Raw genomic sequence first — 27,296 nt, forward strand, 5'->3', positions numbered from 1 at the left:
CATTACGTTTAATGCAATAAAGAAAACTTAATTCTATGCCGGATAATCATCTATTCAAAGCTATGGCATATATGACCACCGTGTGGAAGTAACTAATACAAGTACTAGTAATTGAGTAGCTTTTTCATGTACAGTACTTGTACTGTCTTCTTTTTTTTTACACTCAAAAATCAGCAATTCTACTTTTTAATTCTAGATTTTTAAGTATTGTGCAACTTCTGCTTTAAGTTTGCATAAACCTGTTTTCCTTTATACGTTGATGTGTGATAAAGCTTTCTGATAATTGCAGAAGGACTGGCTGGTATTCATAATGAAAATGGTTACACTGGGACTGGGTTCATCCCTCCCTATACTGTACAGAATGTTTCGAGGGTCCTACAGTATGTGGGAACATGGTATTGGGTTCAATATCCCCAGTTCTATTGTTCCTTTTTATTTTGCTTTACTGTAGTTCAGTCTTATGTTTGAACTTATCTTATCATGCAATAACATAACATTTATTTGATATGTTTTGTCATGGTTAGTCTTAGCATATTCTGTTTTTTATTTTGATGCCTGTCATATGAAATGTGCTCTATAAATAAGTTTGACTTGACCTGACTTCTGACAAAGGGTCCCATGATCCCAGGGTCCTATCTTCCCCAGTTTGACATCACTGTGATGTTTTACATCACTTGACAACAAGGCAAGCATGCCAACAGCGAGGGTGAATGGAATACGTACTTGAACATGACATCTGTGTTATGCTAGCTCAGTGGTTCTCAACCTTTTTGGATCAAGGGCCACTTGAAAGAGACATTCAAAAGAGTTCAATAGACAGGTGGCGCCATCTTGAGAGGTTTTACTTTCAATGGGGTGACGACGTCACGTTCTCTTTCTAGATACTTTTTTTTACATATTAAATTGCCAGCAATTTGCCCCACAAGTTGAGAACCACTGGGCTAGCTAACATTAGTGAGCTAGCTAGCTACAGTACCTAGATAATGTAAACAGACTGGCTGCCAATTAAGTGGGGCAACATTAAAACCTATAATATGAACTAAGGTTTTCGTATAGGACCCTGGAAACACAACACCCTGAACGAAGATAAGGAACAATGTCACTAACAGGGCGTTCAGCTGTGTCTCTGTCTCTGTTTCTAGGGTGTTCAGCTGTGTCTCTGTCTCTGTGTGTGTGCCGCTGGCTCTGACCTTCGATGTAGACCTCTGCTGAAGTGTTGTCGGCTCCCAGGCTGTTGGACGCCACGCAGGTGTAGCGCCCCGTGTCGTCCTCAAAGGCCTCGGTGATCACCAGCGTGTGCAGGTCACCATCCCTGCAGATCTGGATGTCCGGGGAGTTGTGCAGCTCACGGCCCTCGCAGAACCACCTGCACATTAGGGGTGACACATGGACACATAGGACTCAATCTCGACCTTATCAAGGATCCTCAGTTTGATATGCATCAGGCCACAGACCCCCAGTTGATAGGAATTCTATTTCTTTGACCCCAATCTACACTGTAAAAGTGTGTACAAATGGAACCAAATGGACCCGTTTGGTTCCATTTGTACACACTTTTTCCATTTGATGACCGCTACCGGAACCGCTGCCTACCGGTCCGCTGGTCATCCAATTATTGGCTTAGGAATGCGACAAAAACAAAAAAATATCCAGTCATGGGGTGACTAATAGAACAAAAAAAAAATCTTCCCAACACTAGTCGACCCCTGGAACCACCTCAAGGACCCCTGGGGGTCCCCGGACCCCAGGTTGAGAACCACTGCATTAACCACTGAAAGGGGCATGAAACCCTCGTCTGATTTTTTTAGTTTGTTTTCTGAAATTCTGATTCTGGTTGAAAACTGCCACAGGGTAAAAACATGAGATTGACCTTATAGTGCACCATCATGAAAGCAACACAGCTGCAGCTAATCCAATAAATAAGGGCTTAGAATTAAGTGCATTGACACACCTGTTGACTCCTGTACAGTAGCTCTGGACACACCTGCATCTAACACACCCATTATTAATGTGATTAGCTGCAGGTGTGTTGCATACTAGCCTGCCATGGTCTAGCTAGGGTTTCATGCCCATTTAAGCACTATTTTACACTTCATCATACAACAGTGTTGGGTGAAAATAACCAATCTACAAGCTCACAACGTGTCGCTATACACCACATAAATGACATACAGACCATAGTTTCACACTGTACTTCAATGAGCTACTTGAATACTACCAAGCTGCAGGGGGTAAAGTCATCATTCAATCGTTTTGTCTTGAAGTGAAGAAACAGATGGTGAATATTGGTAAGAATAAAACATACTGGTTCATATCTCTGCAAATTACAATTTCACTCTTACACTTATAGTAAGCATTGCCATAGAGTGTCTCCCTGTCTCTCCAGGTCTTTAGTAAACACTAGACAGAAAATACATAATTTTATCCTATCAGGAGAGAGAACTCATACAGGACACAGGATAAACATGTGAAATCAGAATCGATGAAACACTAAAATGAGCAGAACAAATTGAAACCAGAACACCTCAAATTCAAGCTGATAAATGGATTCTCTTCCCTGACTGGATGAAAGTGTGACCCTCCTGTAAATGTATTGTATGTTTACTAATGAACCAGAGAGACAAGAAGACACCTGTTACTGAACAAACACTCTGTAGCAATGATTACAATTAGCATATTTTAGAGCTTTAACTTTTAAAGGAAAAAAAATGACATACCCCTTTGTTTTATAGCACAATACACCAGCTTTAAGACACCGTCAGTGCCTGGTGGCTCAGGCTGTTAGCAAGGATCCTGGTTCAAATCAGACCTGCGTCTTCTCTCTTATATCTATCCTCTTTCTAGCCTTGGTTGGTTTCCTGTCTCTCTACTTACTCACCTATCTGAAATAAAGCATAAATATACAGTAAATAACAGCTTGCCCGGGGTTATGCTCGCCGCTGACACAACTCAAACGTTATATAGTAGATAATAACAAAGCATAAATCTGAAAAGGAAAGACACCTTCAATCATACAGGTGGAACTAATTAGTAAAATCATCCGGTGTAATGTTTGCTTTGGAAGGAGAAACGGCACACAAGCTGGCGTCCGTGCCATATGTCTGCGAGCATCATTGTTGTACACAAGCCCATAAATGTCAACCGTTCTAGCCTTTGCCAAAAGCTCAGTGGTGGAGGAAGTCCTGTATTCAAAAGTGTACCTGAGTAAAAGTACAAAAGTATTGGCATCAAAATATAAATGACTGTACAGTGTACAGTACCAATTAAGTAAAAGATTTAACAGCTCACGTGTTGTGAGCTTGTAGATCAGCTACTGTAATTTTGACTAGACAAAGTAAAAAAAATAGGGCTTAAGTGGTTAATGTACAGATGTTTTGTAATAATAATCTAAATCTACAAAGTAACTTGTAACTAAAGTTCTCAAATAATTGTAGTGGAGTAGAACAGTGATTCTCAAAGTGGGGTCCTTGAGGGGGTACCAGGGGCTCCCCAGCATAATTAGTTTATATAGCATCACAATCATTTTAACCACTTTAACCATTATTTTATACTTTGGCTACCGTAGGCCTACTCAAAAATCTCTCTATATATTTTTTATAGAATATTTAACATATTTAACACAAATCTTTGCTTCTGGGGGGTCCCTGCCACAAAGTATTTTGAGATGGGGTCCGCGGCCAAATACATATAATTTTGGGGGTCCTTGACATGAAAAGGTTTGAGAACCACTGGAGTAGAAAATACAATATTTGTCACTGAGATGTAAGGGAGTAGAAGTTTACTGAAGTATTTTCATTTTTCAATACTCCAGTTAAGTAAAAATACCTCAAAATTGTACTTAAGTATAGTACTTGAGTAGATGTACTTAGTTACTTTCCACGCCTGCATAAGCATGCTTTAGAGGCAGTGATTTACAGTAGGCTGTGTTAACAGTGATTGATGGTTCTCCTCAATAAAACCGTGTTTGACAGACAGCGCCCATTATTCTTCCTGACAAATACTTGAACTTAAACAGGCCTTCACTAAGAATGTGATGGAGGCCTGCCAGTCCAACTCACACACACACACACACACACACACACACACACACACACACACACACACGCACGCACGCACACGCACGCACGCACGCACGCACGCACGCACGCACGCACGCACGCACGCACACACACACACACACACACACACACACACACACACACACGCGTTTCCGTACCTGCTCAGCCTCAGTGGGCCCGAGGCATTGACATGACCCGGTGTCACGGAAAAGCAGACACACCCTCCAACATAGGCTTCCCACCCCACCCCACCCCACCCCTCCCTCACCCTCTCACCCCCTCACTCCCCTCCTTCCTCTCTGTCAGAGGCCTGTTTGCAGGCAGGAGAAGTCAGGCCCGGTGGGGCTTGCCTGTCGGTCGGTACCACCTACAGTACCGTTTGTTCAGTTCACTTCAGTTCAGAAAAATACATAAATATATATAAAAATATGTATAAAAACATGGATATGTACATACAATTAATTCATTTGGTTTCCATATTTACAATAATATTCATAATAATAATCATAATATCAATGTCTGTCTGTAGTCTGTAATTTATACTTTTATGCGACGTGTTGTGAGCTTGTAGATTGGTGCAGTTTAGTGTGTAAGTGACATGTTTTGCTTAACAATGTCTTTTTTTTTAAAGCTCCACATATATTATTCTGATAGTAATAATTGCTATAGTGTGTAACAAGGGGTCTCACTGTCTCTCCAGCTCTTTAATAAACAGAAAATACATGTTCCAGGTGGGTTGCCAATTTCATCCCATCAAGGAGAGAGGGTTCCATTTATCAGCTTACATTTTATAGTGTTCCAGTTGTTTGTGCCATCGCTTCCAATTTCACTTGTTTATCCTGTTTATAGGAGCGAGAACTCCCTCCTGATTGGATGAAATGTATATCTGACCTGAAAATGCTCTTAACAATCTGCACCGTTAGCAAACGGTCCAAATGGACCCTTATGGGCCTGTAACTCCTAGTGTACAAATGGCACCAAATGGACCCGTAAGGGTTGAGTAAAGTTAAACAAACACTGAGGATTTGACAGCGTACTGTATATTGGGGTCACACAGTCACAGACGGTCTGCTGCTGGGGTGGTGCTTGTCCCTCATAATCCTCTCAGCCCTGCTCAAGCACCTGCTGTCGTACAGTATGCCTTCTACAGGGATGGGATGGAGCTCCGGGAAAGAGTCTGTCTGTCTGTCTGTCTGTCTGTCTGTCTCTCGCATCTCAACTTCACAGTCCTGATCAAACCAGACCCCTTTCCTGACAGGCTACCACATCAAATACACGCACGCACACAGGCACACATGCACAGACGCACGCACACACACACACACGGTTTTTCACCTTCTCTTCTCTTTACATTGGCAGAAGGGGGGAGGAGTACATGTCGGCAGCACAGCTGTTCCTCTAGACGTGGGTCCAGCCTATAAGGACATTCCAGATATCTTGGAGCGCTATGTATGTAAAAAGACATTCCCCTCATTCCTTCTACGTGGCCGTTAGGTTACACCCGATTTCAGCCGCTCCGGTGTCACACGGCGGGCTCGAGGAAGCCATTCATCAGCCTCAGGAATACCCAGACATACCCTTCATTCCGCCGGGATTTACACCTGGCGTGTGTGTGTGTGTGTGTGTGTGGGGCGTGGGAGATAAGGCGAGGAGACGCTAGACAGAGAGAGTGAATGAATGGGCCTTGTGCAACAAGCGGGCGTGCGGTACAATGATGGCCGGGGAAATGAGAAAGTGAGTGAGTCAGGTCGAGCTCAGACAGGACGCATTTATAATGGGCCCTGTCATTAACCAGCTGGATCATGTAGAGAAATTCATCAGTAGCAGTGACAGGTGGAGAGATCAGAGGAGATTTAGTCACTCTCTCTCTCTCTCTCTCTCTCTCACTCTCTGGCCTCCAAAGCAGTGCCGTCGTCACCTCTGTAACCTCCCAGTACAATGGACCCTCAGGCAGGGCCATTCCTGCGGCTTATCGCCTGACCCAGTGAAACAACGGAAACTTGGCCGGCTCTCGCTGTGCGGCCAGACACCGGTGTGTTAAATGATAGGAAACAGATCAGGCCTCGGGGAGGAATGGGGGGGGGCTTATCCACCGTGTGGCACGCCACCAGCCCCCCAAAGGCAGCTGGGGGGGGATAGAGAGTCATCCGGCACACTCCGAGCGTGCCTGCGGCTATCTGTTCAGCACACAGATAACAGTGACACACACACACACACACACACACACACACACACACACACACACACACACACACACACACACACACACACACAAAGACAGATAGAACATTGGGACAGAACTGGCGATCCTCTCCTCTGTTATGCCTGAGCATAATAACCATTGGAAACCAAACATCTACCACTCATGCAAAGGGGAATCCCCCCCCTCCCTCTGGCCATGGGAGATATTAGACTTCTGGGGCTCAGGCAACACTACTCTGCTACATACACACCGCTATAGGCCAAGTCCTTGGTTAGAGAACCGATAGTGTCAACTGAAAGCTTTATGTACTTTGGTGCGCGTGGTGTTTCCGTGGCGGAATAAAAAGCTGTGAGCTTGCAGATCCGCTAGTCTCACTGTGTGTGACACCGGCGACTATAAATCACCCTCCAGAGGCTGGTTGTTTGAGCAAAAGCAATAATAGTGTCTGTGTGTGGTTTGCAAATCCATTTTTCAGATTACAGGCAGACAGGAGAAGGGAAAACAAGCTGGTGGGGTTATTGCTGTGTCTGCTGGGAATCAGAAATCAAGGGTTTCAACCATGGCTTTTCTTTGAGTCACTCCCTGTATCAATCACTGTAGCCTAAGGGTACCACATGCTGCCAGTTTGAAGCACCATGCCACATGATGGACCACAATACACAAACCTCCCTCTCTCTCTCTCTCTCTCTCTCTGCTGGAGTCAAATCATTTAGACATGTTTCGGGGAGTGTTTTAAATCACACACTCGCACTCTCACACACACACACACACACACACACACGCCCACGCGCACACACACACACACACACACACACACACACACACACACACACACACACACACACACACACACACACACACACACACACACACACACCCACACACACACACACACACACACACACACACACACACACACACACACACACCGAGGCTTAGTGTAAAAGATGACATCATTACACTAATGTATGCACAGCCTGGCTGTGGTTGCTCTGATGCATACTGTTATAATGTGAGTCAGGGAGACCTGATTGAGGCAAGTGCACCGTGGGTCTGTCTGTCTGCACAGGTTTCTGGTCGTGACTCGTGCGTGTGTGTGTGTGTGTGTGTGTGTGTGTGTGTGTGTGTGTGGGTGTGGGTGTGGGTGTGGGTGTGGGTGTGTGTGTGTGTGTGTGTGTGTGTGTGTGTGTGTGTGTGTGTGTGTGCGGGTGGGTGGGTGCGTGGGGGAGTGTATGTCCAGTAACTCAGTGGTTCTCAAACCTTTTCATTTCAAGGTAACGAGCCCTCATAACTCTGACACTGTACAAATGGAACCAAATCAGGTTCCATGTGTACACTGCCAGAGTTACAGACCTTAAAAGCAGTGGTTCTCAAACTTTTTCATGTCAAGGACTTGAAACTTGACACGGGACCCCGTCCCCCATAAGAGAAGATTCTCAACCATTTTCATTTGAAGGACCCCCAGTTTGACATGCATTAGGCTACGCACCCTCATTTAATGGCATTTCTATCTCTGGGACCCCAATTTATATTGCAAAATCAATGTTAATTTAACTCTGATAGTGTACAAATGGAACCAAATGGACCCGTTAATCAGAGTTAAAGACCCATAAGGGTACCTTTGGTTCCTAACTATCCATCATTTAGCTATGATCCAGGGGACCCCCTGGAAAGGACTCCCTCGAGGCCCCCTGGGGGTCCCCGACCCCACTTTGAGAACCAATGCCTTTAAAGGGTCCATTTGGTTCCAAACTACCTATACATTAGCTGAGGTACCCGCTGGAACCCCCATCAAGGACCCCTGGGGGGGTCCCCCGACCTCACGTGGAGAACCACTGCAGTAAGTAACGGTCTTGGAGGCCCTCTATATAAAGCAGAGGAAATCGTCAACATATCCTCACCAGCTCCACATGGTCCTAAAACACAGAGCCAACAATGCCCGCTTAATTCAACATTTCAGCACGGATCTCTGCGAGGACTGTTTGGCTTTATTTATTTATTTTACAGCAGGGTTTTTCCAAGTAAACTTTCCATTCTGGTTATGGCAACACACACAGGTCCCAACCAACCAACCGACCGGCAGCTCTTTCTACTCCAGTCCAAAACTGAAGCCCGCTCTAAAAGGCTCAGCATGGAATTTAAAGCCCATGGAAATGTAAATTTGTTTGGGCACAGTTTGATGAAACCCAGAGCCTGGAGGGAGGGACTTCAACCAGCCTGCCGGTCCGTTTCACCGACAACGGGGAGGAAGAGAAGCATAAACTATACGGCCGGGCGTGAGCCAGCCATCACCCCCCCCCCCCAATGCGCACAACAATAAAACCCCATATTAATCAACCTTAATGATCGTCCATTATGCATAATTACCGAGTCAACGCATTTAAAAAACAGACATATGTCTGGTAATGTTTATTTAATCCCCTCTCTATTTCAGCGGAATGTGCTGAACACGATGAGGGCTCTAAACAACCATTAACAGCATCTAAACAGCGTGCATTTTTCTGCTTGAGCAGAGCAGCCAGCGGAGGGGAGGGGGGGTGTAGGGACCAGAGGGCTGAGTCACTTGTGGTCTAGCAGCGAGACATGGGCGGGGGGTATGTGGGGGGGGGTCGTGACTCGTGGGCAGGGGGGGGGGGGTGTTGAAGGAACTCGACCATCAATACCCAGCGACGAGAGAGGAAGCGCGCCGTGTGAGAATGGCGCTCGCTCCGTACTCTCAGAAAATAAAGGAAATAAGAGGGGGGAAAAAAATCATCTTTAAATGGAATTCTTGGCCGGTGGAATTTCTTTCCTCCACTTAACTGGGTGAATTCTGCAGCCTCCCTTTTCCTCTCGTACACGCTGCATACCGGAGCACAATGCCGGTACAAAAATCACATCAAAATCACATCAGCCCCACACATGGACACAATAGGTGAAGTGTGTACGTAACCAGGAGCAACGCCGGTGTTTGGTCGCCTATACCTGTACATAATTTCCTGGCCTCCTAATGCTTCATTTATGCTCCGTCGTACGATGGTGTTGCGTGTCACGTTGTGAGCTTGTAGATCTGCTATTTCCCGGTGCACGAAACCATCTTACGACAAAGTATATAAATCAACCTTTATTCTTCTCCCACAACAAGGCCAGCAGGCCGGTGAGGTGACCAAACCTCTCCTACTAGCATGCCACCCTCCTCCTCTTCAACTGGTTACCATCCTTGGGAATAAACATGGCATGGTACTTGGGGATGTGATGATATCGAGTGGATTTGGGTTTGGATGTTGGTTAAATGTTCCTTGATGATCCACTGAATATCTCAAAGTGCCCCCCGCAAATCTAACTCACAGTTCAATTTCAACCAAGAGTTCCTATAGGACCATTTGGGGGTTTGTAACATGAAGAAGTCTGGAAAGCCCTGCACCAGGGCATCCAGGTGGCACGGGGGTACAGTTAGACTATACCTTCACTTCACCGCCAAGGAGACTGGGGTTCAAATCCTATGCTGAGTCCAGCGTGGACAGGCAGGCACTCTACCGAACACAGCTGTTGCCATGTGTGTGGGTGGGAACTGGGAGGCTGGGTGGGAAGGGCATCCTCTGTCACTGCAAATATCCTACAAGTTGGTCCTACAAATAGCGTGTTCGTCTACATGCGTTACTTCCTCCTGGTGAAACACCTCACTGTCAGGTGGAAGTAGTGTCGTGTAGCCATGCAGACAATCTGCCTACCAATACATCTGGAGATCTAAATTCAGTTCTGTCAGGATAACTCATGAATGGATAAGGACAACTTATGAAGGATAAGATATTTGTATTGAATATAAAAAGAGTAATATATTTATGGTTGGGTGATGAATTGGATCTGCTTTTAGGTACTCTGATAAAGCGCATCTCCCAACCATAGGGACTCCGAATCCCCCGTACATAAACAGCAGATCCAAAACGATAGGTGGTAGCTGGGGTGGTGGAGGGTGAGCAGCAACTTTAGCAAGACAGCAGTGACAGCACAGCATGAGCAGCAGCAAAAACAAGCAGGATGAGAAGTGCAAACTTCCAGCTTAAATAGAGCGGTCTGAGAATGAAATGAGTGTGATTGGTTGAGTGGATGTGAACATGGAGCTGAGGCCGTCCTATGGTCGGCCGCCAACATCCTGCACTGAGTTCCCTGGCAGAACTTGCTCTGCTCATGGCTGTGCCAGCAGGCACAACGCTCATAAAACTGAATTTAAAACTGAGTGGAAACCAATTTGGAGATATAAAAAAATAACTGCATTGTAGAACCAATACAAAGACCTTAGGGCAGTTCTTAATATTGGGACCGTATCAGGATTGATTTCTTAGGTTTGTTAGCGGAGGTTTTCTCTGCTGTTGTCTGCTTGCTCTGGCCTCAGCTCTTTTTTTGGGTTTGGGGTGCAAAGTTTCAGAATTTAGATTTGCCCAGACAAATCAGTAAGGGGGATATCTCCCATCGTCTAGCTATGAGAGACTATAGGTGGAGAGAAGTGGATGACAACGTCACGTGTATCGGAGGAGACGTGTGGTTGTATACACCAGTGGTTCTCAACCTGGGGGTCGCGACCCCCAGGGGGGTCGCCAAATAATTTGGGGGGGTCGCCAGATTTTTTGGTGAATTTGAAAAAAAAAAAAAATTTTTTTTTTTTTTTTTTTTTTACAAAATATTTTTTTATGTTATCATTAATTCATGTTTTATCAGTTAATTTACTCAATTTACCCACTTTTTGCAAAAATGTTTTGATAATAAACAATTATCAAATAACCTATTATAATTAAATAACCTTCGCGCGTGCGAACGGGACCGCGCGCGTGCACGCGGGGGGTCGCGGGAAATAATATCATTATTTTGGGGGTCGCGGCCTGAAAAGGTTGAGAACCCCTGGTATACACCACTGTTTCTCTACGTCGGGTCCAGGGACCACCAGGGGTCCAGATGGACCTTTTTGTCTGTAAAATTGACCCTGAGGATTTTACAGTGTAGACTGGGGTCCCAGAGATTTGAAAAAATATATATCAAATGCCGGTCCGTGGCCTTAATGCATATCAAACTGGAGGTCCTTGAAACTCAAAAGGTTGAGAATGGCTGGTCTACTCTACAGCCTTTCCCAAGACCAACCAGTAGGGGGGTCTGCAGTGACAGGGTCTACATGAGAGAATTGGCACAATGACTAAATTGGTAGGGGGGAGGGGGGGTAATAATAATTGAAAAACAAATAGAAAAACCCCTGCACCACATAGAAATAGACGAAGCGAGAAGAGTTCCGTGCAGGCGAGACCAAAGCGGAGCATTCTGCCCTGGCCTCTGGCATGCGTGCTGAGGGCCACAGTCTCCTCGCATGACCCTGTTGTTATTTGCTGCTGTTGATGGAAAGTTTTTATGAAACGAGGCTCGGTTTCCACCACAAACCCAAAAAAAAGAGCGGAGGCCAGAGCAAGCAGACAAGAAGAGGAAGACGGAGGGGTTTAATCATGAACACGACCTTGACGATACAAAAAAAAAGCGTGACAGCGGCAGAGGATAGCCTGAACAAGCCGCCAGTGGGCGCATCATTAGGAGACGTGTGGAATGCACGGCGGAGGCCCGCACGCCGTGAGACATGCGTGTGTGTCTGTCCGTCGTGTCTTTTTCATCTGGCCGCGCTGCCAGCCAGCGTGTTCTCTCTGGGCTACAGCGCCGACCGCAGAAGTCAACCAAAGTGCAACTGGACCAAAAAGAGCGGCATCTGAGTCTCTCTTTTATTCCTAATTACAAACTACAATGGAGCTTCGAGTCAAATTGTCCGGACTCACGGGCCAGTCATGTTGGTTTTATTATCCACCGCAGAGTCAAGTCTCCCAATTCATGCAAATGCAAAATAGACAGAGGTTTAATTTTCTTCTCCTTGCACACAAGTGCTTGATATGAATACAGTTCTGAGGGCTGGAAGCGCACAGACTGTAATATAGTATTATGGTACATATAAGCCTTTTTAAATTAAAAAGTTAAAAATGTAAGGTTTTTTTATTGTTCAGTCTCTGCATAAAATATGTAAGCTCCCATTTATTAAAATACTACTTAATGCAGCCCCTGTCCAAGGATGCATTTATACTATAATAATAAAAAAAATCCCAGCCTGAAAACATATTGGTCAGAAGAGTTTTTTTCCTACATAGATGAAATATATTTGTTTATTTATCTAAACGTATTCATTTACTGAAGAAGAAAAATGTTCAAAGTCTCAAATAGGTTTGTCCAGACCCATAGAGAGAGAGAGAGTTCTGACACTAGCGTTCACTTCATCAGGCCAGGTCTTCTACATAGCCGTCTATTGGTGAATAGTGACAAAGCCCTAAACCGGAAGTTTATATGGAATGCATTGAAGTCTATGGCTCCTTGTAACTATTTCCGGTTTACATGAACAACGTGACCAGCGCTGTTTCTGCCCCCTCATTGGAGGAACTCTCTCTAATACAAGGCTCTGGGTTTGTCTATTGACCACTAATCTCTCAAGAACAGATTCTGCTCTCCGCTTGAATCTGTCGGGGGGGTTCGTCATATCGCGTACACACTGGCCTACAATTGGGCGTGCCTTCAGATCAGGAAGCAGGCCGCGCTTTACCCAATCAAATGTAGTGGGCGGGATTTACGTGTGTACCGATCCTTCCCCTCTAGAAACAAACCTAAACTCATTTAACAATAGCGTCCTCGGAGCACACAAAACCACAAAAAGATATTCACATTTTAACTTGCTCTTTCATCATAGAAACAAGTGGGCTTATAACCAAAACGATCCATGTTCTCTGGGAGAAGTGGTGTTAGTGTTCCGTGTAGAAATATTGTTAGTGGGAATGAAAACATAGTCGCACCACCGGAAGTGAAAGGCTGAAGGCAGACCAAAACCCCGGTTTCCTTGCGCACGTGTGCTCCATTTTGCTCCCCCCAGAGCTAAGTGAAAATGTAAAAAACAGCAGAGGGCGCTGTTTTTCCTTTTTTATTTGGCAATGAGTTCCCAGATTGATTGACCACAAACTAACAGTCTTTCCATATTGATCAATAAATCATTATGTATGACAGTGTCAGGCAATCTTAGCGCCAATATAATAGATATTTTCAATGAGAAAAAAAAAACAGAGCATTCATGTTTTTCATCTGCCTGATGCAAACAAACCATGACTGGGAACTCTACGTACTGCCAAACGTTTGTGTGATAGGACGTTTTTTTCCCAGCATGGACCAATCAAGAGTGTCACATTACAAGGCTTAGCTTGACCAACGATGTGTATTATTGTGATTGTGAACAGACAGACTCTTGGTACAAGATGACAAATGCAACCATCCATCTCACTGCAGAAGAGGAAGAGGCCATTTGATGGTCGAGTGGCCATTCATTTCGGGGCTCAGGATCACAGGTCTAAGGTCACAGTAATATTGCAGACAGAGGACAGCTGGAAGCAGTAGACATTAGACAAACCTCCGGACGTCCGGAAGTCAAAACCCACCCGCTCTCCGTGGACCTCTCAAGCTGCCTTGGCAAGCTCTGTTTGATGTTGTAATGCAGTGGTGCTCAAGGTGGGGTTCAAGGACCCCCCGAGGTTCTTGAGGGGGTTCCAGGAGGTTCCAGGGGGTCCCTCCCCAGCTAAATTATTGATAGTTAGGAACCAAATGGACCCTTACAGGTTTGTGACTGAGAGAGTGTAGGAATAGAACCAAATGGACCCAGTGGTGTAAAAATTACTCAATTTCTTCACTTAAGTAAAAGTATCAATACTGCAATGTAGAAATACTCTGTTACAAGTAAGAGCCCGGAATTCAAAATTGACTTGAGTAAAAGTACAAAAGCATTGGTATCAAAATATATTTAAAGTACAAAAGTAAATGTATACTCATTATGCCATTTCACAAGTTTTGTATGTAAAATGTATAGAAATCTGTTGAAAATAGCAGATCTACAAGCTGAAAATGCGTCGCATTGTGAGCTTGTAGATCTGCTATTTTCAAATGGCCGAAATGTATATAGGGCTGAAGTGGGTAATGTATGTTTTGTAATAGTAATCAAAATCTACAAAGTAACTAATTTAGTAACTAACGTTTTCAAATAATTTCAGTGGAGAGTGAAATTGGAGTAAAAGTATAATATTTGCCTCTGAGATGTAGTGGAGTAGAAATAAAAGTACTGAAAATTGGAAATACTCCAGTAAAGTAAAAGTACCTCAACATTGCACTTAAAGGAGAATTTTGGACTAAGTTTTTCTTACCTTTTCTATGATGTTATGATATCTTAGGATGAATGGTACAGTAGAACATTTTCATAACTCCATCCCGGGTTCACCACAGCTTAAAACGTGCGTGGATAGGCCTTGCGTTAGATCACATATTTTAATAGCTTTTTTTTTTTTTTTGTGAGATCTGACGTTCATAGTGACAGAACACTGTAAAAAAAAAAGCAAAAAAAAAAGCTATTAAAATATGTGATCTAACGCAAGGCCTATCCGGCCTATAACTTAGTCCAAAATTCTCCTTTAAGTATACAATACTTGAGTAAACGTACTTATTTACTTTACACCACTGCTTAAGGGTATGGGGTTCTGTGGCCCTAATGCATAGGCTACCTAACTGGGGGTCCTTGAAATGAAAAAGGTTTGACAATCACTAGTAGGTCTACAGTAGGTATAGTGTGTATATATATAGTATAGTGTCCTATACAGTAAGTCTACAGTAGGCCATGCTCATGGACATGCAGAGACTGGAAGAGTACAAAAGCTCCGCTAGCTTGGGGGAGTATTATTTCCTGGTCCCTGGGGAGGGGACATGCATTGCTTTTACTGCTTCACCCAGCAGATGGCTGCTCAGACGGCTCAATATCGGCTGCCGTGTTAAGTGGTCAGATGGGTGGGCAGAGCCTGAGAACACTTTCAAGATGTTCAAGTACAGAAGGCCCTGAAGCACTGACATAGAGGTAAGGCTGCTCCTTTACAACAAACCAGGCCAAAGTGGCTTGAACTGGTTTGACATTTCCATCTTCAGAGCTCTCCTAAGCACTGGTAAACAAGTAGACATTTTGGCCTAATGGTGGCGCTAGAGGAAAGGACATGAGGGAGCATGAAGGTGCACGGCAAAGCAATCCAGCCAGTAGTTTGAGATATCTCGTTTGGACCAATGTCTTTTTGCCTTTAGCGAAGCAATAATATAATAGGTACAGTATTGTTAGAAACACATGATTAATTCTTAATTATTTTTTTCACACAACTTTAGAGAGAGAAACACTGCAAAAACAGAGCTTGTGTGTGTGTGTGTGTGTGTGTGTGTGTGTGTGTGTGTGTGTGTGTGTGTGTGTGTGTGTGTGTGTGTGTGTGTGTGTGTGTGTGTGCATGTGAGATAGGAGACTCCACAGAGATAGTGACGGACACATGTACAGCAGCTGAGCTATAAAAGCAGGCTCACGGATAATTGCGCTCGCACACACACACACACACACACACACACACACACACACACACACACACACACACACACACACACACACACACACACACACACACACACACACACACACACACACACACACACACACACACACACACACACACACACACACTTATACTCCACAAACAAGTACAAGCAAGTTTTCTCTAAGTTGTCAATAATGTGACAGCTACAACAATGTGACAGCTACAACAATGTGACAGCTACAGTAAGAACATCAACGTGTCAACATTTGCTCCAGTAATAAACCATCGTAGGCCTACAGTACATACAGTAGGCAGTTCACGCACACTATCGGAATCTCACTGAATGAAATCACACACACACCAAAAGTTCTTCTCACGGACCCATAATCCCCAACCGGACTCCACAAATGAAATCTCAACCACATGACCAACTATGCAGACGAACCATCTCCTTTTACAAAAAAATAAATGGAGGTTGGCTCTATGTGGCTCCTATCTGACCACTTCTCTCACACATACAGTACAACAAAATTGCTTAAGCCCCATTAAAAAAATGCCACAAGCTCACAACACATCAAAACGAATCAAAACGCAATGTGTTTCTCTATTTTCGACATTTTATTTTGAGTTTTTAAACAATTTTGAAAGTTTTACAGCATGACATGGCCAGATTGAAAGTGATTATTAGCAGTTGTTCTCAAAGTGAGCCCTTGAGGGGATTCTAAGTGGACCCTTACAGGTCTGTGAGAGAGTGCAAATGGAACCAAATGGACCCGTAAGGGTCCATTTGGTTCCATTTGTACGCTCTTACAGAGTAGTGGCCGTTCTCAAAATTAAAAAGTTTGAGAACAACATCATTAAACGGCATCTTACCTGCTGCTTGCTTTGCTGCAGTGGTTGATGCTGTCACTAACGATTTCCTTGATATTTGCAGTGTGTGTGTGTGTGTGTGTGTGTGATACGCTGCTACGCACAGCCTTCCAGTCCCACTGACAGAACTACACTCACTAAGCCACGGCCAGAGCCACCGACCCCCTCACACACCATGGCTCAGCCACTGTGAGTCACAAACACACACACACACACACACACACACACACACACACACACACACACACACACACACACACACACACACACACACACACAGAACACAGAGGGAGGGAACAGCTGAGAGAGCTGCCAAATTCCTCACAAGCAGTGAGAAGGAGCGACAGATAGAGACAGAGAGAGACAGAGAGAGACAGACAGACAGACAGTAAAGACAGACTTAATAGACAAAACAAACTTGTCTACAGACTGGACTCTGGACTCTGGGCACGACACCAGTCTGTGTTTTTGACCGCTTGCCTCTTTTGTAGCTACACGACATGCAACACAGCATGTGGTTCTCAACCTTTACAGGCCGCGTGACCCTCCAAAATAATCATTATTTGAACTGGGGACCCTCCATTTTGTTCCACAGATACATATTGTGAAAATAGCAGATCTACAAGTTCACAACGCCTCGCGTTGCGAGGCGTTGTGAACTTATAGATCTGCTATTTTTAAAATGTTTGCCTCTTTCTTATATTATGACAATTATATATATATATATATATAATATATTGTGACAATTTGGCCAATTAAAAAGGTCTTAAAAGTCCTTAAATTGTCACTTCACTATCATCTGGGTGACCCCCCCCCCCCCCCCAAATCATGTGGGGACCCCCCTGGGGGTCCCGACCCACAGGTTGAGAACCACTGCAACACACGGTCCAATCCGTGGTGACCCTGAAGCTTCTAGAACATACGGCAGCAGGACACAGCAGGTAAAACAATGACAGGACATCAGCTGGCCTGCTCTCTCTGACCGTGTGCCAACGCGTGGGCGCGCTCAAACATTTTAACTAGCTGACCGGGGCGGCGGGCCGGGCCGGGCGACATGTTATTCTAGCATCGCTCTGTGGAGTCTAGAGTCTTCCACACACCAAAAAACAAGGCATGTGTTTGTGTTTTTGGCTGCTAAAATACAATAACTACCAGCTACGTAACGGCGCTACTATATAAGTCATAGTCTGCTGGCCATCAAAGGCAGAGGAGCACTAGGGCAGTGTTTACACAGAAAATGACAAAGAAGCATTCTAAATGCACTCGTTTGCTTTGTAAAAACCAGTCGGAGCTCTGTCAGATGAGTGGGGGCAGGGCTACAATATAACAAATAAAACAAAATGGCATTACTATGGGACGATAGCAAAAGACAAGGCGCTAATACGTATAGCGGGCGGCCCTCTTTCAATAAGTCCTGCATGTCAACAGTGAATACTGTAGGCCACTTAGGACTGAGCAGAGAATAGACCAGTTAGGGTCTGGATCAAAATAGACCACTTGGAGTGGGCAAGGATGGAACATACAGTATGGGTATACGTTGTCCAGTGGTGGAAAGTCCAAGTACATTTACTTAAGTACAATTTTGAAGTATTTGTACTTTACTTGAGTAGTTCCAATTTCCAATACTTTTACTTCTACTCCACTCACACACACACGCACACGCACACGCACACACACACACACACGCACACGCACACGCACACGCATGTGTAATCTAATAATCACATACACTCACAACTTTCAAATATGAGTGCTGTGATTGAGGTATAGGGTTCAGTCGGTACAAGGCTGATGTCCAGCACGACAGGAAGCCCTGTGGCCAGGGGGGGGGGGGGGGGGGTTCAACCTTTGCCCCCCGGGGGGCCTAAATGCAGGGCTATTTTCATCTCTGTGTGTCAGCAAAGACTGTGTGAGGGCCTATACCACCGCTGGGACAAGGCAGGTGGGATTATTTGTGGTTCTTGTTGCTGGGAAGGTCTCACACCAGCAGGGAGCTGTGTGTGTGTGTGTGTGTGTGTGTGTGTGTGTGTGTGTGTGTGTGTGTGTGTGTGTGTGTGTGTGTGTGTGTGTGTGTGTGTGTGTGTGTGTGTGTGTGTGTGTGTGTGTGTGACTTATGTGCGATGCACTGAGGTAAACACGCATCCATCACGTGGATTAAACAACGTCCTGACAGTGAGATCACCCGCGTCTTTTGTTTAACTTCCCTAGAGCTTGTGAAAGCGGCGTGGTCAGGTTTTCATAGTCGTTCCCATTTGGAGTCGAACTATCGTGATTACGACATGAAAGCTCCTCCACCCCCCCCCCCCCCTCCTCCTCCTCCCAGGTGGCAGTAAAACACAGGTTTAATGAGAGGAAGGCTTTTTACAATCTCCTCATGTTCCTATTCATTACAACGCTGACGGACAGCAGCCCTCTATCAGACCCAACTTATGCACTTATGGGCCGCACATGCACATGCACACACACACACACACACACACACACACACACACACACACACACACACACACACACACACACACACACACACACACACACACACACACACACACACACACACACACACACACACACACACACACACACACACACACACACACGTTTATATTACTATACTTGTGAGGAAATCAACATTTTAGGATGTGACTTTATGTTAGCCTAGCATGGCCAGACTGATATCACTGTGTAGATATTAGTCTGGAATCTCTGGAACCTACATTTCCAAGGGGCGGATAAAAAAAAATGTCTCTGGACCCCTCTCTTTTATACTGGACCCTGATTGGTGCCCCACAACTTCGGGGGGCAGGGAAATCCAATCACAACCGAGCGAGGCCAGACCAAATCTGCCGAGGGCAATGTTTTTTTTTTGCACTGGCAGATTGGTCTGGTTTCCAGGCTGATAGACTGTATGGCATTTTTACCATTTCTGACCATTTAAACTGAACCGTATACCAACATTTAGTCAAACTACAAGCTCACGTTATTGCATCGCCCTGCGATACGATGGTGAGCTTGTACATCGACTATTTTCTGTAAATCAGTACGGTAAATATAAAAACATGTTTTAACCATAAAACCACCATTTGTCTCGTGAGGAGTACTAGGAAAAATGGACTCACAATGTCTAATGTGGGGACATTTGGCCCAGTACAAACATGCTTTGTTGTGCACTTACAGTATGGGCCTGACACACACACACGCACGCACGCACGCACGCACACGCACTCATACACGCACTCATACACGCACACACATACACACACACACACACACACACACACACACACACACACACACACACACACACACACACACACACACACACACACACACACACACACACACACACACACACACACACACACACACACACACACACACACACACACACACAGCAGAGCAAAAATAAATCCTTCACATCACAAACATCCTCTCATAGCGGAGCACAGCGCGGCCCACCACACGCGCACAGCATCTCCTCGTTTAAAGAGGGTCACTTCGGGGTCTCTCGACATCAAAACGTTGTCATGACGACGTCTTATTTTTTTCGGCAATCTCCAAGGGAACCGAAAGGACAGAAACACAAACAAAGAGCATGTCCACGGATGGTGTCATGCAGGGAGGAACATCCTTCTCTGCTACTGTCAAATAAAACACAGCAACAGCAACAAAGGAGACGTTTACACATATCCTCACTGTCGGGTGGAAACCTCTTATCTCCATATTCTAACTTTTAGTGTTTTTTCGTCCTACTTGATCATTCTACAGCGACACACAAAAGCATCAAAAGTAGCAGATCTGCAAGCTCGAAACGCGGCGCGAAACGCAGCGCGAAGCGACGCGTTTTGAGCTTGTAGATCTGCTACTTTTGCTATTTTTGAATTTGAACAGTTTTGTACATAATGGCAAGAGGAAAAAATAACCTGTATGGATCCAATGGATCTAATGTAGTTATTATTTTAGTCACAAACTTCTGTTAACAGTTTTCGTTGATTACATATTTAGGGCGGATTCACACTGCGGCCTTGAACCAGCCTTGAGGCTGGTTGGAAGGAATACCTGGGAAGGAATTGGTAAAGCTAGCATCTATCATAAGTGTACTTTGTGAGAAGTTTTAGATTTTTGGAATGGTATTAGGTAAGGGTATAGCTTTTTGAAAAACATTGCAAACAAGTTAGGCTCGCCCCCTATTGAAAACCTTATAAAACTTCTCACAAAGTGCACACGCTTTACCAATTCCTTCCCAGGTATTCCTTCCTACCAGCCTCAAGGCTGGTTCCAAGGCCGCAGTGTGAATCCGCCCTTAGAAGACCCACAGACACACTTAACCACTTTCACTTACATTTTTATAAATTTGCAAAAATTTGCAAAAAAAGATCAACATGCTGACACCCTGTCACATCACAATGCGTTGTGAGCTCATAGCTCGCCTATTTTTGCTGCTTTTGTGCGACACCGCAGTATGGCGAAGTAGGGCATTCGTTTACGAAAAAAAACCTAAGGTCACAAGATACGAGACTTCTGCCCTGACAGACAGCAACGCTATGGAGTCAACAACATACGTTATGTTTAGAGGAAAACGGGATGATGACACCAGTGGAAAAAAGAAAACAAAAAAAGAAACAGCCTGGGGGGGGGGCTGTAACAAGGGGATCATCAATGATCAAACACCCCTTTGTCTTGTCATCCTCAGAGGGTAAACAGATGACAGAGACAGCCGACGGCCATATGTAGACATTATGTATGATGATCATAACTTTATAGCCGGAGATGACTTGCTTTTTGGAGTTGACACGAGGTAGCCGGAGCACATCAGAGCTAATCCATCCGTGATAACGGCTGTCACTGTCACATGCAAGGGGGGCTATGGCTCCATAATGCTTCTAATCTTAGACCTCTCTGCCCCCCTAACCCCCCCTGTGCCATTAACTGTGTTATTACTGTGTTATGTCTAAAGCCACCGGCTCAGCTTCCAGCTCAAATAGACTTTGTCTTTGCCTTGTTAAGCATGAGCAGGAGGAGGAGGAGGAGGAGGAGGAGGAGGTCATCTGGAGCACAGGGACAAGATAAACCTCCACAAAACATAGCATTGCTGTCGTGTGGAAACCTTGTATGTCCAAAAAAAACGTTCCTACCTTACGTTCCATTCCTACATATTTTTTTGAATGGGTCCTGGCTGGGTCATGGGTGTTCTGGCCGACTTTAGAGGTTTGTAGGCCTATAAAATTGTGAAAAGAGCCGATCTACAAGCTCACAACGCGCTGCATCGCTACTTTGGTGCGACACTTGTATGAAGTAGGAAGTTAATTGACAAAAATATATTAAACACACACACACGCGCACGCACGCACGCACGCACGCACGCACGCACGCACGCACGCACGCACGCACGCACGCACGCACGCACGCACGCACGCACGCACGCACGCACGCACGCACACACACACACACACACACACACACACACACACACACACACACACACACACACACACACACACACACACACACACACACACACACACACACACACACACACACACTCACACACACACACACACACACACACACACACACACACACACACACACACACACGAAGGCTCCAAGTGTGTGTGTACAGTATATGTTTGATAGCTCCCCTCAGTAAGAGTAACATGGACAGAACAAGGGCAGCGTTCTTGGAAGTGGGCTTACAGAAAGGTGTGTGTGTGTGTGTGTGTGTGTGTGTGTGTGTGTGTGTGTGTGTGTGTGTGTGTGTGTGTGTGTGTGTGTGTGTGTGTGTGTGTGTGTGTGTGTGTGTGTGTGTGTGTGTGTGTGTGTGTGTGTGTGTGTGTTGGAAGTGGCTTACGGAACGGTAAATCTAACAGGGAAAATGTGGGCTTTGAAGTCCAAGCTCGGTCAGGCTTGCAGAGGAGGTTTGGCAGCCAGCGGATATGGCTTTGTTAAACAGAACAGACTCTGAACGCAACCGTAGCCTCTGGTTCACTTACACAATACACACACACTTTAACCAGTGGTGAAAAGTAGTACATTTACTCAAGTACTGTACAATTATGAGGTACATTTGCTTTACTTGAGTGTAAATTTTTGTGTTATACTGCAGTACATCTGCAGAGGCAAATATTTAACTTTTTACTCCACTACAAATATTAGTCAGCTTTAGCTACGAGTTACTTTGCAGATTTACAAAATAGCTGACAAGCTGCAGAGGAATTTTCAAAAACAGTTTAAGAACTTTTTCTTCGGTACAGTACGTATATTTGATGCCAATACTTTTGTACTTTTACTCAAATCAAAATGTGAATACAGTCCTTGTACTTGTGACAGTATTTACGGGGCCAGAGCTCTGCTCTGGACACGTATTGTTATTCGCATTATTCTGTCACTTCTTCTTCTTCTTCTTCTGCCACTTTTCGCAGTTCTGGCTGAACCGCGCTGTCGCTTTTTACGAAACTCGGCCATATGGTAGATGGTCATGAAAAACGATCAAAAAATAATTCTCACAATCTTTCGTCCAAAGGTGGCGCTATAGCACTCAATTGAAAATGCCAACTTTGACCAGGTACAACTCATGCCCTGTTGACCTACAGCCATGAAACTTGGATACACATATGCGTCTCCTCATGCTGAACAACTTTCACCCTCTGACTTTTGACCTCTGACCTTTAGATCTCCCACCATTTTGAATTATATAAAAAACAGTCATTGGCTCCTAACTTCTGCATTTTTTCACTTATGGAAAATCCGTTGGAAATTTTTGTAGGCAGAGGTCCAAAGTTCAAGTGTTAAACGTTTCGTGCAGATTGCTCAAAAATCCCAGGAGGAGATAGATTTTAACTATTACAGTTTTATGAAAATTATTCATCTGTGCCTAAAACATACATGCAGACTCACATTTCTTTGAAACTTTGCAGAAATGTACAGGGTCATTCCAAATATCACTGAAACCAATCTTACTCCAATTGACCAAAAGGGGGCGCTATAGCAATTTTTTGAAAAGGCAGACTTTAAACAGGCATAAGTCATGCCTCGTTTGGCCGAAAGTCGTGAAACTTGCTTACACATGTGCCTTGACTCATGAGGAACACAGGTATCGATTTGACCATTAAGCTCCGCCCTTAGATTTTCCGCAATTTTGAGCAGTTTGACAAATACTTGTTTTTGCCAGTTCTGGCTTAACCGTGCATACGCTTTTTACGAAACTCAGCCATATGGTAGATGCTCATGAAAAACTACCAAAAAATAATTCTCACACTCATTCGTCAAAGGGTGGCGCTATAGCACTCAATTGAAAGTGCCAACTTTGAACAGGTACAACTCATGCCCTGTTTGACCTACAACCATGAAACTTCGATACACACATGCGTCTCTTCATGCCCGACAACTTTCGTGGTCTGACTTTTGACCTCTGACCTTTAGATCGCCCACCATTTTGAATTATATGAAAAACAGTCATTGGCTCATAACTTCTGCATTTTTTCACTTATGGAAAATCCGTTGGAAATTTTTGTAGGCAGTGGTCCAAAGTTCAAGTGTTAAACGTTTCGTGCAGATTGCTCAAAAATCCCAGGAGGAGATAGATTTTAACTATTACAGTTTTATGAAAATTATTCATCTGTGCCTAAAACATACATGCAGACTCACATTTCTTTGAAACTTTACAGAAATGTACAGGGTCATTCCAAGTATCACTGAAACCAATCTCACTCCAATTGGCCAAAGGGGGGCGCTATAGCAATTTTTTGAAAAGGCAGACTTTAAACAGGCATAAGTCATGCCCCGTTTGGCCGAAAGTCGTGAAACTTGCTTACACATGTGCCTTGACTCATGAGGAACACACGTATCGATTTGACCATTAAGCTCCGCCCTTAGATTGTCCGCAATTTTGAGCAGTTTGAAAAACACTTAAACCCAGGATTTTTCAGCTATTTGCGTGAAACTGTATTATCTGTGTGATCTCCTTTTTCACAGTTACTTGTCTGTGGTCCAATGGCGTCTCCCTTAAATGAATGCCTCACAATCTCAAGGTCGCCAGTTCAAGCCTCACTTGATGCAGACTTAATTTAAGTTGAATTGCAAACAACATGACTGTATCAATGAATACATGTGCAAATGGTAAAGATAACCTGAAATGCTTATTTGTGAGTACGTTTTTTCAACGTATGACATACTTCATTCTGAAAATAGCTGATCTACAATCTCACAACTTTTCATGGTTTGTGAGCTTGTAGATCGGCTACTTTCACTAGTTTTGGTTCTGAGGAGATGTGCAATTTCTTCATTGGTAAATGGTTTGTGAACGAGTGATCTTAGTGTTAGTGAAACAGGGGCTTGGTTCATGAAAGAAGGCAAGAGTTTATGATCTTCAACAGACAATATCAGCCTGGACAAAGCTATAGCACTATAGGTAGTGTTGCAGCCTATTAGTCTGAAGGTTGAGAGTTCGAATCCTGTTAATGACAGTAGGTTGAGATGTCCAATCAAACCATTATGTTTCCATCTCTCTCTCTCATCAATCTATTGTTTCCATGTCACTCTCTCTCTCTTCAATCTATTCCGTTTCCATGTCTCTCTCTCTCTCTATTCACTGGCCCCGTATTATCGCTGCCTGCAGCTATATTTTATATTGTGTTTTTGCTACTTTCACTTAAATAAAAGGATTGTACTTCTTCCACGACTGACTTGAACACCATGGGAAAGTAAGATTGTTGTCAGAAAACAGGCGCCATATGATTTTTAAAACAAGCACGTCTCACGTTCCTGTTATATACTGCCAATAGCCAAATGACCAAACGTCAGTCCTGTCTTGGTGCACAGCATTAGACAGCTCTGCTAAGTGAAAAGGACAGGAATGCTGAATGAACCACATTTACATTTGCCAGAATGATTTGGACTTAAAGCATGTGGAAGAATAACAACACATTTCATCCACCCATCGCATGGACAGTATAAATACCCATAATGCAATATAGCTTGTGGTTATCTCGTCTCGGCACGGAATAACACATTTAAAACTAACAGCTGAGGCCTGGATGGCTGGCGTAGGCTCAATGTAGCCTGACAGCGCGTCGTGGGTTCGAGTCCCGAGCCCGGCGGCTTTTGCTGCATGTCACTCCCCATCTCTCTCCACATTTCCAGCCTACTGTCCTCTCAATAAAGACATAAAAGCCCAAAAATAAGTCTTTCTTTTTAAACAGCTGAACTCTAGGGCTTTCTAGCTTTCTTATAGATTATTCTATGATTGTTTATAATCAACTAAACTGATTAGTCTGATTAAGCACTCACAGCCTATTTTATACACCATCATACAGTACAACGGTGTGTGTGTGTGTGTGTGTGTGTGTGTGTGTGTGTGTGTGTGTGTGTGTGTGTGTGTGTGTGTGCGTGCGTGCGTGCGTGCGTGCGTGCGTGCGTGCGTGCGTGCGTGCGTGCGTGCGTGCGTGCGTGCGTGCGTGCGTGTCAGGCCCACACTGTAAGTGCAAAACAAAGTGTGTTTGTACTTGGCTAAATGTCTCCATAAAAAAAATGAATATCCATTTCCATTGTTTATTCCTTAAATTATTTATTATTATCGATTAGTGTAATTAACGGCTGCAGCCCTTCTGAAGTACCTGGACATACAGCACAGTACAGTATGGACTCTGTGACCTCTCTTCTTTCCATAATGCAGGGCTTAAGTTCTGCTTTGACAAACGTCAGACAGACATGGAGTATCACTCTTCCTCGTCCTCCTCCTCCCATATCATGTAACGTCCCCGTCCCCCCCCCACACGGACCCCCCACTGGCTCTCCACATGACATCACAGCAGCGCTCAGCGGAAGAGGACGGGTCACATGCAAAGCTGCCCCCCCCCCCCTGAGAACGAGCGTTGAAGAGGAGAAAACAACCAGAGACAGAAAAGAGAGGAGAGGACATGTAGCATGACGGAGTGCATGACGGAGGAAGACAAATTCATGTGTGCAGCTTGTGTTAAAGACAGCTTAATGAAGCCAGCTGTTACGCTGCCACATGTACATGGTGAAGGAGGACTCGGGTGCGCGTTTTTTTAACGAGCCTCATTTGACCTCTATGTCGACTCATAAAACATACACCGCGACACACACACACACACGTGCACAAACACACGCACACACACACACACGCACACACACACACGCTCGCATATTCGTGTAAAAAAACATGCATGGCAGGGGAACAAAAAAAATGCACATGACAAGCACACAAACTGCGCATCATATCATAGAGGAATTTTGTCACACACACCTCTTGTCGACTCATAAAACATGCACCGCAACGCAAACACTTACACATGCACACACACACGCACACACACACACACACACACACACAAAGGGGGGGCCACACACTTCTGCCCGTTCTCACGGCAGAGCAAAAACACTTGAAGTGAGTGAGTGTTTTTTTGCAAGAGTGTAATAGTGTCAAAGGTACGGCGCACATGAAATCTGGCTCCACATCAAACGCGCCAAAGCGTTGGCGGCCGTACAGGAATCTGACTCTAGACCAAAAAAAAAATGAAACGAAAAAAAAACACACCCTAAAAATATCTCATCAAAAGGCAGATTACTGTAAGCTGAATGTAATGAGCGGACCTTATCGAGCATGATGAATGGCAGGGAGACGTTTAGCAGGTGAGCGCGGGGAGGAATGCTGCTCACGGGGGCCAGCTGTACAAGCAGGGGGCCTCCAGGGACCCCTATGACTCAGAGCCACAAGGGC

At 44.7% G+C, this 27,296-nt stretch overlaps 1 protein-coding gene across 5 annotated transcripts in view; it reads right to left on the bottom strand.

The window, feature by feature from the left end:
- palld (palladin, cytoskeletal associated protein) overlaps window positions 1-27,296 on the bottom strand; it is a 126,198-nt gene that overhangs the window by 78,111 nt on the left and 20,791 nt on the right. For 4 of the 5 annotated variants that reach the window (XR_014601460.1, XM_084066832.1, XM_084066831.1 and 1 more), the window contains exon 3: window positions 1,191-1,366. Coding sequence is in view for 3 of the 5 variants with exons in the window: in XM_084066832.1 (XP_083922958.1) it covers window positions 1,191-1,366 (176 nt within the window). In the remaining 2 variants the exon portion in view is untranslated. Of the gene's footprint in view, window positions 1-1,190; window positions 1,367-16,559; window positions 16,678-27,296 lie in introns of those variants that run through there. The other variant, XM_084066833.1, reaches the window with a different exon arrangement.

Source organism: Gymnoscopelus microlampas (genome assembly GCF_963454915.1).
Source record: "Gymnoscopelus microlampas genome assembly, chromosome: 9".
NCBI lineage: Eukaryota > Metazoa > Chordata > Actinopteri > Myctophiformes > Myctophidae > Gymnoscopelus > Gymnoscopelus microlampas.